Below are 17,111 nucleotides of genomic sequence, written 5' to 3'. Positions count from 1 at the left end.
TCTGGAAATGGCAAGTGACAGCTCCTCATGAACACTGAAAATCAAGTGGATCCGTGCAGGCCACTCACATTTAAACCAGACTTTGGCTTGTATTCCAGGCAGACTTCTGCCTGATTTCAGAGTGATTTTATTTAAGGTTGTTGCTCACTCAAGGAGTCAGTATTTTCTAATTGGTTTAGATCATAACTGTGTATTATGCACCTTGTATGTATCCTCATGTCAACAGCCAGTAATTTAAACAATAAGCAGCTAACCTAAATTGGTATTTTGAGCGAGAATAGGGAGAAAAGAATGAAGTGAGAGATGCCAACTGCAATTACCCCATGTTTGGTCTTTTGATTGCCAGTCAGAGGTGGTTTAGTTACCGAGGTGCATCGGCACCACGGCCACAGAGGGGCTCAGCAGAACGCAAAGCGAGCGCTTCCTTTGGCTCTACAGAAGGTGTGCCAAAGGGTCAGCTTTCCTACTCATTTCCAGCACAAACAAGTTGTCAGTCACAAACACCCATGTAAGGAAACAGTACACCAAAGAGGCTCAAACCTTTCATTTTTTGCTTTCAGCAAGCTGAATGGCAGCAGCAGTGTGACCAGCAGGATGAGGGTGGCAATCAACCTCCTGTACTCAGCACTGGTGAGGCCACACCTCAACTACTGGGTTCAGCTTTGAGCCCCTCGCTGCAAGGAAGACCCCGAGGTGCTGGGGAAGGGTCTGCAGCACAGCTCTGATCAGGAGCAGCTGAGGGAGCTGGGGGAGTCTAGCCTGGAGAAAAGGAGGCACAGGGCAACCTCAGCAGTCTCTACAACTCCCTTGAAGGAGGCTGTAGTGAGGTGAGGGGTGGCCTCTTCTCCCAGGTAACAAGTGACAAGATGAGAAGAAATGGCCTCAAATGGTGCCAAGGAATGTTTAGGTTGGATATTAGGAAACAGTTCTTCATGGGAAGGGTGGTCAGGCATTGGAACAGGCTGACCCAGAAAGTGGTGGAATCACCATACCTGGAAGTGTTCAAAAAACAAGTGGATGTGGCACTTGGGGACATGCTGTTAAGTGGTGAACACGGCAGCACCAGGATAACAGCTGGACTCTGATCTTACAGATATTTTCCAACCTTAACACTTCAATGCAGCTTCCAACTAAAAGTGCTCTTTCAACCCAACCTCAGTTCATACTCAGCTTCCCATCTCTCAGTTCCTGCAGCTAAGAGAGCCTTCTAGCCAGTTTTTCCAGCACTGAACTCCAGAATTCTACATTTCCTTTCAAAGAATAAACGGCAGTACAGAGTGTAGGTTTCTTTAAAAAACTGTCTTCTCTAGATCACACAGTTTGCAAAACTGATACAGTAACTACCTGCAGACAACTCCATGAAGTATTTCAGCTTCTTCTCCTTCTCCCTTCTTAATTGTTCTTAACTTGGTAGGGTCACTGACACCCACCAGATGAAAGGGAAGCATAACAGGGGAAACACAACATGCGTCAGCACAATTAACACCCAGATCAACAATGGGAATCAAAACAGGGAAAAAAGTTAAACACAAGGCACAGTTAAAGAGAATTGAAGCAAAAAAAAAAAAAAAAACTTAAAAATCACATTTTGCAGGTCTTCACTTTATTTTCACTGGAGGAAGAGATTTTTCTCACACAGCTACAACAAAAATAGTTTTTATCAGGGTCCCTTCTGCTAAGCATCTAGAGAAACAGGCCTGGGCTGCCATATCCCTTTCCTGCAATTAACCCATAATAATTTAGTAATTGATACAGTACCTAAGTCCATACACTTCAAAGCCCCACACCTACTGCCACATGTCCTGAGTCTCTGCCAGGCATCATTGCTGCTGCTACACACAAATCCCTTGTTAAGGCAACAGCTCAAAGTACATTAATTCTGCCAACAGGACAGTGCCAGTAACTGCCTCCTCCCCTCTCCCCGTTGCCTCTTCAAGCCTGTTTCAATAGCACAGCTGAGTCTTAACTACCCACTCATAAGGGCTCTCCCACTCTTTCCCATTTCCAGCACCATGCAGCACCACACTGCCTTTCCTGCTAATTCTGCCACATATCCAACACTGCTTAGAGTCAAGTCAGCTACCGAAGCCAAACCAGCAGAAAAAGCAATCCAATACAAGCAGTTTCCTACAAACTGTATCACCTCAAATAGAAATCCAACAAGCACTAGAACTGAAGACAAACAAACAGCAGAGCCACACTGTCTCACTGCAGGGCACAGTTCAGCTGTACTGTTGAACAGTCCAGGGCTGCTGCCCTCTGTGCTGGCACTGCCATCCCAGGTCCAGCACCAATTTATCTTGGACACCAAGCGATGTGCTCTGCACTGTACAGCCTCTGAAACAGCCGCACCAGCACCGCTGAGGGGGAGGCACAGACTGCTTCACTGGGCACTGGTGCCAAAAGAAAAGTTCAGCTCTGTAACTGCAACCCAGCTGGAAAAATCTCTCCAGACTCCCAAAACTCACAAGTACAGTTAAGAAGCATATTCATGTAGGAACTGACTTGGTGATATGTGATAACACTGCAAAGATGGGTAGACAACTGGGCCGTAATGGGATCTGACTGTGTGTTGCCAAAGATTTGTCTCTATCTGAAAGTCCAGATTTAGGCTGGGGTAGCCAACACATTTGTTAACCTTCACTTAAGAACAAGGTTTCCTTCCCTTAAAAATGGAGGCTGCCAGAGGTTTCAGTTTGTCAGTGTTACAGGCCAGGACGTGTGACTGGTGGGAAGAGCTCGAGCTTGGCACAGTCCTTCCTGCACTGGAGCAGCATTCCCTTGAACACACCTACTGACCACTCTGCACCTGCTGAGAGCTGGGCCTACTGCAGAGCAGAGTAGAACAACACTGATTTCAAATCACTAGTTAAGTTGTCCCAAGGACATAACACACACTTCAGCAGCTCAGCTCCATACAAGCACCTTCCTCTGTTCAAAGGGCTCAAGGCTCACCCACTTACATAAGGATTTTTGACATCATTCACAACTCTTGTCACCACAGAAAATCATCAGCCACTGCTACAAAACAAGTCTCAACAACTAGAGAGTTGACTTTTAAACACATTTTGACTTTTAAACTCATTTTCCTGAGACAGGAAATTATCATGTATACACCGATGGGTGCTGGCCAGGCAAGCCTAGAGGCATAGAATTGAAAGAAGTCAGTAATCTCAGATGTAAGGCAAGCCACACTTATCATCCCAACAAGAACAAACACAGAGGGGGCTGCTTACTACTTCTCTTCACATCAAGTTCTCAAACTTGTCTAAATACACCTGGACAGTCGAACTGCTTTTCTGCAGGACTACCCCCTATGTTGAGACCACAATGGTTTAATATACAACTTTCACTTAGGTGAAGACGAAAGAGGCAAATACAACTCTTCAAAGTCTGTATGCTTTAGCACAACCCTCCAACCAACAGTGTAGTCTCTGTAGATCACACTGAATGGCCTCATTTGGTGGATCCATGAAATCTTTCCTTACAGTACACAGAGTAAGCTCTGGGGAGAAAAGGCTAGGATTATAAGATGAACTGAAACAGAGAAAGATAGCAATGTGCTCCTCTTCAAAGCTCACTAAAGCTTAATCTAGTCCTAATGCACCACAGAAATAAATCAACAAAACAATAGACTACAGAACAGTTTGATATTTGATTAATGACACAGTGATATGTCTGCAACTCAAAGTACTTAAAACAAGACTTTAAGAATAATATTCAGTCTTTCACAAGCCAACTCCCAACTTCTTCAAAAGCATCAAATTGCATTTTGAGGGTCTTCTAAAACAAGCAAGATTTCTCATAGCACCTAAAGGTTCTACAAGCATTTAATCACATTTGCTACCCAAATGTTCACAGTAGATACCATGTTCGTTTTTCTATTGAAAAAAAAAAGTTTAAAAGCAGAAGTCATATTTCTGAATATTTGTACCAGCAGTATTTTATTTTGAAAGGTTTTTTGCCTTTTAAATCTCAACACATAACATGTAGGTCTTCAGCAGCTATTTCTATAATACTATCTGCTTTAGAAAATACTCCAGTTCTATGTCCTAACCCTCAAAGTCCTTACTTACTACATTTTTCCAAACAATTTATTAGCAACAAGCCTGACATATCAGCAGTTCAAAAGACTTCCTTTTAAGAATTTTGAACTGCATTCCCTTCCTATCCTAATGACAAGCTGAAGACTTTGCTCCCTGAAAGATAACTGTTAACTGCTTTGAGGGCAGCTTCAAGGCAATGTTTAAAATCTTAAACACAGTTCCTTAGTTAAGGATTACAAAGTATTTAAGAAACTTAATTTTCTTAATTTTCAAGATGACTTCTTGCTTTAAGAAAGTGCTTTGATTATATCAAGAGCCTTAACCTCATTTTCTACAGCCGTTATTTTCACTATTATTTTATGTCTAAGCAACACATTAAAGGAGGCCAAGCTTCTGTCTCCATGCCTAGGAGTTCACATACTTCAAGTGACTGTTCCTCCCCTGAAATCAGGGCTGTGATAATTCCCATATTAGGCAAAGGATTGACAGATTGAATCTTTTATTTCCCAAAAGTTTACAGTTCCCCAAGTAGATCACACCACATGGACCAAGGCAAACGAACACCTACAAGTAAAAGCCACAAGACCCTTTCTTTCATGCAGAAGAGGTCAAGGAGAGGAGGGGAACAAGACAGCAAGTTTGCAGGCAGTATTATCACAGGATTGGGTTTAAAGAAACAACTAAAATAACTGCACTTAGTTTTCCACTCAGCAGTACCACCCTGCTGGAGGAGATAAGAGGTGAGAACAACTTTTCCAAGTATGCACAACATAGGGAAAGCAGTCCTAACACATCAGTACAATCAGTTGACACATGCTCTCCAACAAGCTTCTGTTATTTTCAATCCAAGTGAAGAAAAAAAAAAAGCCACCTTGTTATCCTGGAGGCATTATCCAATACATTGCTCAAAAAGACATTCCAAATATTTTACTGAGACCAATAAGAACTTGTAAATTCAACACACTTATCTCTGAGGTGACAGTGGGAAAATAAATGCATTATAATTTGACACAAACTACAGACTGGAACCTGATTCTGATGTCACTGGAAAAACAACTGCATAAGAGCAAATTAGGTTCTACTCTCAAATATCAATTCACTGGAAATTGCATTCTACATTCCATGTCTACAATCTGTACAACATCTTATCAGTTCACGTCTTCAACATTTTGGCTTCTATTCCAGTCCTTTAAGAGAAACCTGCCATGACCTGCAGTAGCAAATCCCACCTTGCCACGCAAAAATCACCAATATACAGGGCTGGAAATGCAATCATCATTTGCTCATCAACTGCACTGAAAAAAAAGCTGAAAATACACTTAGGAAAAAAAAAACCCAAAACAAACTACATGAGACATCTTCCCTCCTAGTAAAGCATATCAGAATTTCCCTCATACAAAGCATAAATAGAGGCCAAGTAATCAAGCTGTGAACAAAAAATCCTTCCCCAAAAGACACTTTATGAAGTCTTAGACTTTTGCCAGTCCTCTCACCTATTCTTCCATGACAGACAAGAGCAGGGCCACTCTTAAAATAAGCTGTATTTTCATAAATCATTTCTGCAAAGGCCCAAATGGACTTCTTTTTTACCTTACACTTGACTTCCTATCAGTCCTGCTCATAAGTTCATCAAGTGGGCATCAAACAGGAATTCCACCATCCAGCTTAGCTGCATTTACTCATGGAAGTTCCTCTGGACCGCCTTGAATGCTCAGTAGTGCCATCTTTGGTGACAAACATTCTACTTTAAGTTTTTCCAACCTTAAAGAGAAGCCAGCTACTAACTACTAAATCAGCATAGCTTTTCTCTTTTTTTTTTTTTCCCCTGTTTAGTTAATTGAAGGAGATACTCACATAGCTTCCTCAAAGATCACACTCAGCACAAAGATCTATTAGTCTCACACTGAGATATAAAGCACTCCTGTTTCTTCAAGGAGTAACATCCCTGTGGAATGCCAAAAATTCTCAGTGACAGATTCCAGACAAACTGCATAGATACCTTTAGGAGGATGTTCACATGCTTACACATCCTGTAGAGATAATTATGGCCCTAGACCAGGGATGTGGACTCCCTCCCAGACACAAAGGGGGGACAATGAGCTCCTTGCTTTGCTGCAGAGCAAGAACACCAGTTAAACACCAACTTGGGGAGCTGAAGCAGGGAACTTCAAAAGTCTTTCCAACTTTTATATTCAAAGTGTTTCAAAAAGCTTGGCAAACAAACAAAGTCTTGTTTTCCTGGAAATGAACACTACACAGAATATATTATTTCAGAAATAAAGAGAAGCTAAAGGTCAGGCAAGTTAGTTACCAATGCTCTCAGAACATAAGTTTCTATTATGTATTAATTTGCTCCTAGAAATGCCTTGATTACAATTCTTATCCTTAAAGACATAATTTATTTCTTATCAGTCATTTCTTTGCAGCTAACTGAAACAGCAGACATCAATGTGAGCCATAATATTTCACATATATCTTGTTCATTTGCTTGTTCTGGTCTTTCAGACACACATCCCAACCCCAGAAACGTATTCATGTAAATCAGCTCCCTACACAGCACCACGACAGGACGAGATAACAATTTGTATATATCAAGAACAACTTTCCAAAACCAAGGAAAGCTACTTCTATCTTTCCTCCAGGACATCTCAGGAAGTTCAGGTTGCTGAAAATGTTTTTAAAAAAGGAAACTCAGTCATACTTCAGCAAGAGTAAAGTCTAAAGAACCACCATAGAGAAGTATTTCTGATTTTTTTCAGTTGTTGACCAATGGCAAGTACAGCACATGTGTGCTATACATCTGCTATGCAGATGTGCTTAGAACTTAGAAAATATTAAATAGAAAATATTAAATAAAACTTAGAAACTATTTTTATGCCTTGCTCACCTTAGATAGTTGAGGTTAAAGATAAAACCTAAAATACTAACAACTTGTATAGTAAGTTTAAGAAGTAAATGCAGCCTTTAGCAAAAAGTTGAGAAAATGCACTCAGGCAGCTCACAGATCACATTGTAGGCACAGCATGCAGCAACAGTAGAAAAAGAAATTAAGTAAATTAAAAAACAAGGCAACTACTCAGCCTGATTTTAAAGTTTAAAACTTCCCAGTCAAAGACTGCCTTGAATATCAAAAATCATCCTAGGGATGGGGTTTGTTCATAACCACAATACAAGAACAAAAGCAAATTCAAACCTAGCTTACGTAAGGTGGCATTTGACTGAAATTTGGTAGTTTTCCTTATGAATGTCCTTGAAACTCCCATGGACTGTGATAAGATGTACAACAGTCTACCAGCAACAGGCACAAAGTTAAAAGTACTTTCATTACAGCGCTGAAGTGAAGCCTGTGATCGTGCTGGCACTGGAGACCAGCACCACTGTGGTTCACTACCCAACCAACAAGGACACAGAAACCACACCAGCATTTCCATCTGCCTGTTTCATCTGGTTTGGAATTTGGGAAACTCAAAGTTGGGGACGATATGATGAGGCCACCAGGAAATAAGTGCTCCTCTATTACACTGGAGAAAAACCCCCAGCCCTTCTCCCCCCAACAGACCTGCTCCTGTCCAGGCTAGCCAGCATGAGGTGCTGCACCTTCCATGATTAGGGCAGGAAGAGAAAACAACTCCTCATCTATCCCAGCACCTCGCTCCACTCAGTGCTGCTTCATTAGTACCGTCAGTAAGCAAACATTAATCACTGATATTTAAGCAAAGCACGGGGACTGCAGTTGACACAAGGTACCTAAGAAGTATTAGGACTTTTGGCTCAAACATTCCTGTGCATCCAGCACGAACAAGAGCTGCCCAGCCTCCTAAACTAGGACAGACTGTCGTGTTTAAAACAATGCTTTCACAACAATTCAAGTAAAACTGTTCTGTGCTGGAACTATTTCTCTGTTAGGTTTTAAGCTGCAGGCAAGTGAACGTGAAAAGGAAAGAAGACAGTCTTCCTCAACTCCACTCCCTGCTTTCAAAATAATTCCAGCTGAAAAAACAAAAAAACTAGTGCTATTGTTTGAGGAGGTGCTGTAACACGGTTATTGGTTTTAGGGTAAGCTAGGAGGTAACAGCTGTTAAGCAGCACTCAGTAATGGTACAGGAGGAGTTAAAGGCCTCTCCTGTTTCACTGCTGCTCTTGTAACTATTCCAAGCAATCCCTCTGCTTTATTTCACTGTACAGAAAGCTCTTCTGCAGGCAGGCACAGACCATCCACACAGACCCTATCACCTAAGTTGTTCCATGACTGAAGTTCAGGAGCAACTCAGAGTGACATGTGCATGTTTCTACTGCTAATGATGACACAGCTAATTAAAGGCCATTTATTACAGGTGTGCTGGCACTTTTATGACCTTGAGAAAAACTATGCAATAATCTAATGCTTTGAGATTATTAAATGGCACAGTGGCAAAAACACAGAAAACTGAAATCAAAGAAAACTGAGCAGTGCTGGGAGGGAGAGAGACCAGTCCTTGAGCAGCAAAGCAGTATCATATCCTCAACTTCAATCTCTGGGCTCTTTTAAATTATTCAAATTGCAATGCTGCCAAACACAATCAAACTTTTCCTGATGCTCAGAAGCACTGCCTTTTCCTCCCTGTAAATCAAGCCAGGTGAGTTGTCATTCCGTATCTCCCAGTTTACAGTGCAGCGAGATTTCCCTATCTCTAGCTGGCTTGCAAATCAAGCAATTGAAACCAATCGCGGCACATGGCATCTGCTAGGTTTTGTTTAACTGTGCCCAGTCCAATCGTTCTGCTTCCAAATTAAGTGAGAGTTACACAACAAAGATGTTAAAATAGTTCAGTGTTCCAGTGCAGTGCTAAAAACCTCACATGATCCAACTCAGCGTTCGAGGCAGTACAACCCTCACGAGTCCCAGGTGCCCCCTCGCCAAGCGTACGGCAGGGAGACCGCTACGAGCTCCCAGCTTTTAAGCCGCTCCTGAGAAATAACCACACTTTAGGAAGCACACTGCGCAGACTCCAGCACACCCGAGGCTAAACACCCAGCCAAAGCCGTGTCCCATCCCCACCAGGGGATAGATTACAGGCGGCAGCAGCGCTGACAGCGGAGCGCACCCGCTCCATGTGGGGGACGGGCCGACAGGGATCAGTCACCTCCTTCCCCGAGCTGCTCCCTCCGCCAGCGGACGCGGCCCCGGCAAAGTCGGCGCCCTCCGGGCTACCTGGCTCCGGTCCCGGCACTGTGCAACGCTAGCGCCCCGCGGCCCCCGGGCCCCTCGGGGCCGCAGCCCCCGGGGCTGAGGCACACACGGCGAGGCCCGGCCGCACCGCAGCGGGGAATAAGGTCACCGACAGCGGCCCCCGGCCCGCCTCCGCTCCGGCACGGGCCGCCGACCGCAGCGGGGGAGGCCCCGGCAGCAGAGCGGGCAAAGCGGGGCGACCCCGCCGGGGAGCGACCGCGATTTCCCCGCCGCCCCTCGGGGGCGGGCGGCCGCCCACGCCATTTTGAGGAGGGGGGAGACACGGGGGCCTCTCCCCCGGCGCCGCCAGGCCGCCCGGCCCCGCGCTCCGGGCCGACCTCGCGAGCACAGCCCCGCCGCCGCCCCCGGTGCCGCCGCCGGGCCTCGTTACCTGCCGGGGCGGGCCGGTGGCGGGCCGGGCCCGCGCGCCGCGCCGCGTCCCTCGCCGCCATCTTGTCCGGGTTTAAAATTAACTCCCCGTGACGTCAGAGCTCCGCCGCGAGACCTTTATCGCCCGCCGGCGGCGCGCGGGGCGGGGCCTCGCGGCCTCGCGCGCGGAGGGGCGGGGCCGGAGCCCCCGGGGGCTGCGGCGGGAAGCGCTGAGGGGCCGGGCGGCGTGAGGGCAGCGAGACAGACACACGGACAGACACACACACACACACAGAGACAGACACGCACACAGAGACACAGACATACACACAGACACACATGCACAGACCCAGCTGCCCGGCCCGGCCCGGCCCCCGGGCTGAGGTGTGCCGTGAGTGCCTCCCTCACGGCTCCCCGCGTGCGCTGAGATGGAGCAGCGGGGCTCCAGCGGGGCACAGGGTGAGGGAGGCGCCCCCCAGGCCATTCAAAACGCCTCCTCGGGCCGCGCATCCTTCAGGGGTCCCTCCCTCCCTCGGCCACAGCTCGCCCATGTAGAGCTCACAGCCGGACCGTCACCCGTGTGCTGGTGTCCACCTGCAGCCTCACCCTGCTGGGCCCTCGCGTCCCATTTCCACCTCTGCTGGGCCCTGGGGACAGCCAGGAGAGCGACCGGACCGCTCTGCATGTCCAGCCGTAAGTCCAGCTCCTCGCTCCTCGCTTCAGCGCTGCTGCTGCACTGGGGCTGGGAACACGCAGGACAGCTCGCAATCAGAACAAGCCACACAAGTTTCCAAGGAACCAAACGTTCCTGCTGTTTCTGGGGTTTGCAAGAGTCTTGTTTCTCTCCATCCGAACTGACCTTGCTTCATCCTTTTAAAAGGCCAGCTGTGAAAGCAAGCTGCCCTTACTGCATGAAGTTTTTAAGTCTGTGAGGTTTCCTATTGCTAGAGGTTGTGTAAACCGTCACAGGCAAATTGGTCAGTATGACCTTGTCACTTGTTAAAAGAACACAATGTCCAATAGATCATCATGTGAAGTGAGCAACAGGCTTGCAAAACCCCACTTTGCCGTGGCAATGCTCTCTGTAGAAACCATTTTTCTCAGTTTTTAGCTATGCTAACTTACTTAGTCCTGGAGAGGCAGCGTGTGAGTGACAGCAATCTTAAAAGCAAATGGTTTGGTTCTGCCAAACTGGAGGTGGAGGGAAAGCTCAGAAGAGATTTTCAAAGTAAAAACCAGCTATCACAGAAGCACCTACAACTGCTTTCCAAACCTTGTTTTCCTTTACCATCAAAGTAGCCCATAAGGGGTTTCTTAACACAGGGGTTCATGACTCCTCCTGCTGTGCTTACACTGGCAGCCCTTATGTGAGAAAGTTTAATACCTACAACATGTGAAAAAGAAATTAAAATGTCTAAAAGATGCTGCAGTCACAGGAAGTGAGAAGTGCAGAAGGATACAATGATTAAACTATTATCATATATTCAATTCTATTTAGTTCCATTAAAGAACTTTATTATTGTAGATTTACCTCAGCATAAATGGAAGCAGGATTCAACCCCTTTGTACAAAAGTGTTCATATGAAGGCTAGGGAAAAACCCAAAAATGTTGCCATTTGCCTTTTGTGGTTTAATATCCTCTATTAATTTGCTGAAAATGAGCATACCATTGCTTGTCCTTCTGACCTCATACCAAGTGAAGGAAAACCTTTCCATCGGAAGGAAGGCAGAGCACTCTCTGTACACAGAGGTATTGCAGATACCTCAGCAACTGGGTGAAGGGAAATAACTTGAAGTAAAATACATTGAAAGCTAGAAACGCTGTTAGCTGGCAAATTTAAGCTTCAGCAGCTCAATATGCAAACTAAAAAAAAACCAGGGGGAAAAACACCACAGTACTAAAGAAGTTTCCTATTTCTGCTGTTAGTAATCAGCCTTGCTCCTGGTCAAGTCTGGAACAGTTTACGCAGAGAAGAGTTTGAAGTAGTGCGTGTTCATACAGATAGATTTCTGCTTCATGCAACAGGATTTGCTGCTGCTGTAACGTGAGAGCAGAAGTCAAGAACTTGGAGGTCAGAAAGCTCAGCCTTAATTCTGTCTCCTTATATTTGCAGGAAGGAAGGAGACATTTTCTGAGCTGAGGATTTTGCTATCAGCATGTCTTCTCCTGGTTGCAAAGGTCCCCATTTCCACTGCACTCCCAGCTACATTCCTCTGAGCCAGGCTAGAAAAGCAGTTAGGACTGAAGTTAGCAGTTAGGACTGCTTAAGCTGGCTGTGGATGTGGCCTGGAAGGAGCTTGGGAACAACTGTGCAAACCATAGGCAGGCTGTGCTGGGAAGGGATTGCTGGAGCAGAAGGATGCCTGACCCACGAGTGCTGGCTGGGCCAGTAGTCCCTTCAGCCACCAGAGTCACAGTTTGTACTACAGGCAGCATCTTCTGCATTTGGCCATGCTGTTCTGAAAGCTCTGCTGTCCCAAGCTTGTCCCAAACCCACTTTGGGCCAGCCACTAAACACCACCAGTGTCACCCATGCAGAGAAACAAAGGCTGCTTGGAGAGCTGTCCCTGCAGCTGGAAGGGAAACAGAGCCACCACGATGTCTCCTGGCCTTCAGACACCACAGCGTGGCAGGGGACTGGCCAGTTCCTGACCCATGCAGGCAGAGGCACCCACTGGACATTAGGAAAGGCTGAATCACACTTGGGTCCTTTATGCCTTTCCGTATAAAGTGTTCCTCAATCCTCATCAGCCAGCCTGCGCAATGCAGTTGGGTTTGTTTAAAGTAATCCGTATGATGACAAATCCTTAAGCCAAACACCTACCTGAAGCATGCTGAGCACCGCTGCTGGGCTGGGGAACAGAGCCATGTCCCACCTTGGAGGCCTGAGGGTCCTGGGATGAGCTGGAGACGTCTCCATTGGTGCTTCTGCGCTTACCAACCTCTCTCCTCATCTGCTTCAGGCTGTCGAGTCCAAACTAGTGACCAGGTGATTCCCACTCCTCCTTCCAGACTGTGCAGTGCTGCAGGCAGTCAGGAGCTGAGGGCAGACAGCTGTGAGATACAGGTGGCTCTGCTGAAAACCACCCTGTCCACAGCAATAAGGCACCTCCAACCCTCTGGCTGAAGCTGCTAGGACCACTCAGGGCTTCCCGAGGAATAAAACTGGGGAGGCAAGGAGAGGTCAGCTCTGCAGTGGTGAACCAGACCCCACCAAGGGGGCTGTGTCACTCAGGCAAGTCTGAGATGTCCTAACAGACTCCCACTGGGAAATCTGTATGGCTCTCGGGCTTGCTCCTGGAGGCAAACACGTGCCCTCCCAGAGTTTGGAAATGCCCTACAAGGCACCTCGTCTTGCTTTTCTCTGAAAGACACCCAGGCTGCCGTACCACAGCCCTACTACTTATGGACTTCATCTACTCACAGCTTCCCAACTCTTCCAGCTGGAGCGCTCCTCCCTCTGCACCGTGCCAGCAGGCGCTGGAGGATGTGCTGCTCCCCGAGCCTCTGCCCACTCTGCAGCTGGATCCTCCCTTTGGCTCCCTCTTCCCGGCGCCCATTCCTGTGCCCTGCCCACATGCAGGAACAGGCTGCTCGGTCCTGCCCAGGCTGGCTGATGTTTGCCTCACTACCTCGGCAAACATCTCAGCTCCGTAAACAGGCAATCTTGGTTTCCGATGCTTTTTTTTTTTTTTTCTGGTGCTCGCCGTTTCCCAAGGGCATCTCTCTCAGATTCGGGGCTGCCTTCATTTGTCACACAGGTGATCTAAAAGTTGCTGTGCGTCATTAGAGAGTGCTCAGCACAGCCCCGGGCTTGTAACTACCTGTGTGTGTTGGCATAACCTGCGGCTCACCCAAGCAAAGCCAAGGTGAGACACAGCATGAATCCAAGCCTGGTTCTTCTGCAGAGAACTGCGAGAAAGCAGAGGCATTTGGGAGCAGAAAACAAATTGGGAAGGAGGGAAAAAAAAATTTTACTTAATCTCTTCAACCTGAAGCTGTCCCACATGCTGAGAGGAGATGTCTTTTTAGCTGGCTGCAGGACACACGCTCGAGAGAGAAAGCAGCCCCTCCCATACCACTAATTTATAGCAAGCTGAGTGGGAAACATCTTCTTCCCTGATGCTGACCCAGGAGCTGCTCCTCTGGGGAGGAAGGTGGAAATAAAATTGAATTTTAGCTATGAGAGCAGCTCAGAGCAAGTTGCTAGGCACCAGCTGCAAGAATTGCCTGCAGGTGCTCTTGCAGGAGAGGTTGGGCCGGTTGATTGGGCTCTGCCGGTGCTGCCAGAGTGCCAAATACCTTTGAAACGGGCATAATCCGTTCTCAGCCTGAAGGAGCTATTGCACAATCTTCCCAGGATTAAGGGTTTAAATCGAGGGACTGTGTCACAGCGGGGGAAAGGGCAGTGGGCAGGCTCAGGAGCCATGCTGCCTGTGTGGCTCTCTGGGGTGGTGGGACACAGCCTGTCCAGGGAGGTGACAGTCTTGCAGGGGCACGTGAAAGCCATCTCCCTTGTCCTGCCCTGTCTACATCTTATCAGGGTGACTGAAGTCTTCAAAGGATTAAATGGCTACGTGGTTTTCTTCTGCTTCTGGAAGCAAAGCTCCACAGCCAGCTGAGTCTTTCATTGCAAGCATTTGCTCAAGCGGAGTCCTGTCATTTCTGTATAAACACAGTGAGATTTCCATCTCGCTCTTATGCAACAGCACAAGACGAGGTTGTTTTTAAAGTCTGGATAGATACTGACTCCTGTGAAGGCTGCAGTGCTGCTTGGAGTGCCCAGGCTGCCCCACTGCAGAGATGCCCCTGTCTACAGCCAGCACGCTGCTTCCAGCCTCACCTGGGGGCCAGCTCTGCTTACCCACCTGCTGCCTGCTCTGCACCTCTAAAAATGAGAAGCATCTCTCAGGTTTGGATCCCCTTGGTGTCATTTCCCAATGATCCTTTAGGCCATCAAGGACAGCACAGAGAAAGAGCTTTCCCACGCCCCCGGACTCTTATTTTCTAACCTCTCATCCTAGAAAAAGAAGCATTGCTCCGGCTGTCACTGTGGCACCCATCAAATGTCTTGCAGAGACAATCACACCAGCCCCTGAAGTCACACGGCCTCCTTCCAAGGAGCTGCGTCTGTTTTTCTGGTACAAACAGCAAGGCTCAAGGGAGGAGGAGTCCCCATATGATCAGTGACTGTGCTTCAGCCCGTACTACCAGTGCTTTGTCTGCATGGTGCAGAATGCAAAAATCAGGCTACCAGGAACAGTTTGGGATGGAAAGTACTCCACCATCACAGAGGCCTCAGTGGCAGTTCAGAGTCTTATCAGGAAAAATGCTATGTAGACATTCTTTAATGTAATAAAATCAGACTAATTTAGCTCAGCGTGCTGCAGGTATTTACCAGCAAACACTCCTATCAGCACTGGCTGTGGGTTTTAGAAGAGGATATTTGTCCTTGCAGCATGACTGATCTCTCATATCACAAGCCAGCTCCTCCCATAAGGGGCAAAGCATCACCATGTGATCCTGATTTGAGGAAAGCAGTGCAGCTTTACACCTGGGAAGGGTGTTAGGAATTGAGCCCCGTGCAGGCAGACCTGGCTCCTGGTTGCATGTGGGGTTAGGAATGATTGCTCTGGCACACAAAGGGTGCTAATTACACAGCAGAGTTTATTTGCATCCTTTGCAGCTACATGACTGGCTTGCCCGGTGAGACTTACAGGTCCTCAGGAGGAAGTAGGTGATTTATTCCTAGGGTTTCATATGCTTGTTTTCCAGGCAAGTCCAGACTGGCTGCATAGAGATGAGTTGTGCTTAAGAGAGTCCTGCTGAATTCCCACAGCAGAATCTTTCCTGCAGCTCTCATTGTCCTTTTCTGGAAGGCAAATCCCTCCAGCACAGGGTCATGCACACACCCTTGGATGAGGCTCTGTCAGGACAGGATGGGTTTGAATGTAATTAAGCCACATGGTCACAGCTCACTGTACCCAGCTCAGGAGAAGTTTTGGACTAGCACAGGCTGCCTTGCCAAGGACTTGGGTACCTCAAAGACAGGATAGCTGGCAGCAGGAGCTGGCATAAGACCCAGTGATGGCAGCACCCAGGAAAGCCGGGTGAGGTGGGCACCTGAGATTCCCCCAGCAGCACCCTGGGCTTACGAGAGGGCACCTGGGGCAGCAGCACCCTTCAGGGCTGGGATCACTCCTGTGCTCCCAGTCAGGCCTGGATATAGGTTGTGATCCTTTACACACCGATGAAACTGTCTGGATCTAGTCTCTGGTATTGAAGCAAAGTCTGGGTCTGAGTCTAGACATGAAGGGCAAGACCAGTTCTGTGGTCTGTGTTTGTAGGTTCAGTCTGGCCCCTGGGCCAAGCTAAGGACACAAAGTAGAATGTGTCATTTAATCTGGCTGGATTAACGTGTGAATTTAATTAGATCTCATTTTGTCTCAATAAAATCTGGAATATGCTGTTGAAAAAATGTATTTAATCCTCCTCCAAGACTTTATGCATACATTGGAGCAAGAAACTTGCAGCACAGGGCAATTGCAATGGAATGAGAAACCAAGTTTTAGCAAAACCCAGAGGGTGCGGCTGAGATCAGCATCCTGTCATCTTTGGATTTGTGAATCTGATTCAGAGGCTGTCCTGCCCCCTCTCCTCCAGGAAGACTCTAAAACTGATTTAGGTGTTGTCCTGTAGGATCATTCCATGGCAGCTGTTTCTGTACCCTGTCAGCCACAAAAAGCACAGTATTGCACTGGCTATGATCACGTTTAGGTAGTTTGACAAAAAAGGCTCCAGGCACTCATCACAAGGAAAGACATGAAATTGTTTGGAAATATTAATCAGGGGGATATCACCAGTTTTGTTCTTCTCAAGTAATACTAACTTGCAAGAAACAGAGAAACAATGAGAGGAGGAGAAGGGGACAGCAAGCCTGACTGTAGCAGAGGGCTGGAAACCAAAAGGCAAACTCATTTGACATCCAGGGATTAAGATCCAATCATTTGACCTCAGATTAAAAACTGGATAAGCACAACAAAGAACAGCTTAAAACATTTGGGAAAGTGTAAAGGAAAATCAAGTGGCATTAAATAACAAAACAGCTGCATTAAGCCAGAATGGCTCCCTGATCACAGGCAGCAAATCCAAGTAAGGGATACCTAAAGTTTCCTCAGTGTCATCCAGTCATCCCCCAGCATTTCTATTTCACTGCCACCCTCTGAGTTAAATCAAAAAGAACTCACCCTGTTCCACACCCGTTTGTTGCTTGTATTGAGCTGCTCTTCCTCACCCTCAGGGGAGCACAGCCACCTGCCAAAACCCCTTATTAGGAAGAAATTACCCAGCAGAAGTAGGCTAGCTAGCTGTAAATGCATGCTGGAGGACAGGAATCCCAGGACAGCGATGCTCAGGCTCTGAGTGCAGTGTGGCTGCTTCCCAGATTTGCTTTGTGAGCTTCCCCCACCAGCGTGGTTTCTTTTCT

At 47.1% G+C, this 17,111-nt stretch overlaps 1 protein-coding gene across 4 annotated transcripts in view; it reads right to left on the bottom strand.

Moving 5' to 3' along the window:
* The window catches only part of ATL2 (atlastin GTPase 2), a 43,075-nt gene extending 27,025 nt beyond the window's left edge, over positions 1 to 16,050 (bottom strand). For 2 of the 4 annotated variants that reach the window (XM_053939244.1, XM_053939246.1), the window contains exon 1: positions 12,450 to 16,050. In XM_053939244.1, coding sequence (XP_053795219.1) covers positions 12,450 to 12,579 — 130 coding nt within the window. In that variant the 5' untranslated portion in view covers positions 12,580 to 16,050. The remainder of the gene's footprint in view (positions 1 to 12,449) is intronic. The other 2 variants (XM_053939247.1, XM_053939245.1) reach the window with 2 other exon arrangements.
* Between the last annotated feature and the right edge of the window lie 1,061 nt (positions 16,051 to 17,111).

The sequence above is a fragment of the Vidua chalybeata genome, chromosome 3 (genome assembly GCF_026979565.1).
Source record: "Vidua chalybeata isolate OUT-0048 chromosome 3, bVidCha1 merged haplotype, whole genome shotgun sequence".
In the NCBI taxonomy this organism is placed as follows: Eukaryota; Metazoa; Chordata; class Aves; order Passeriformes; family Viduidae; genus Vidua; species Vidua chalybeata.
The sequence above is the reverse complement of the archived record's forward strand: the minus strand, read 5'-3'. Positions and strand labels throughout refer to the sequence as shown.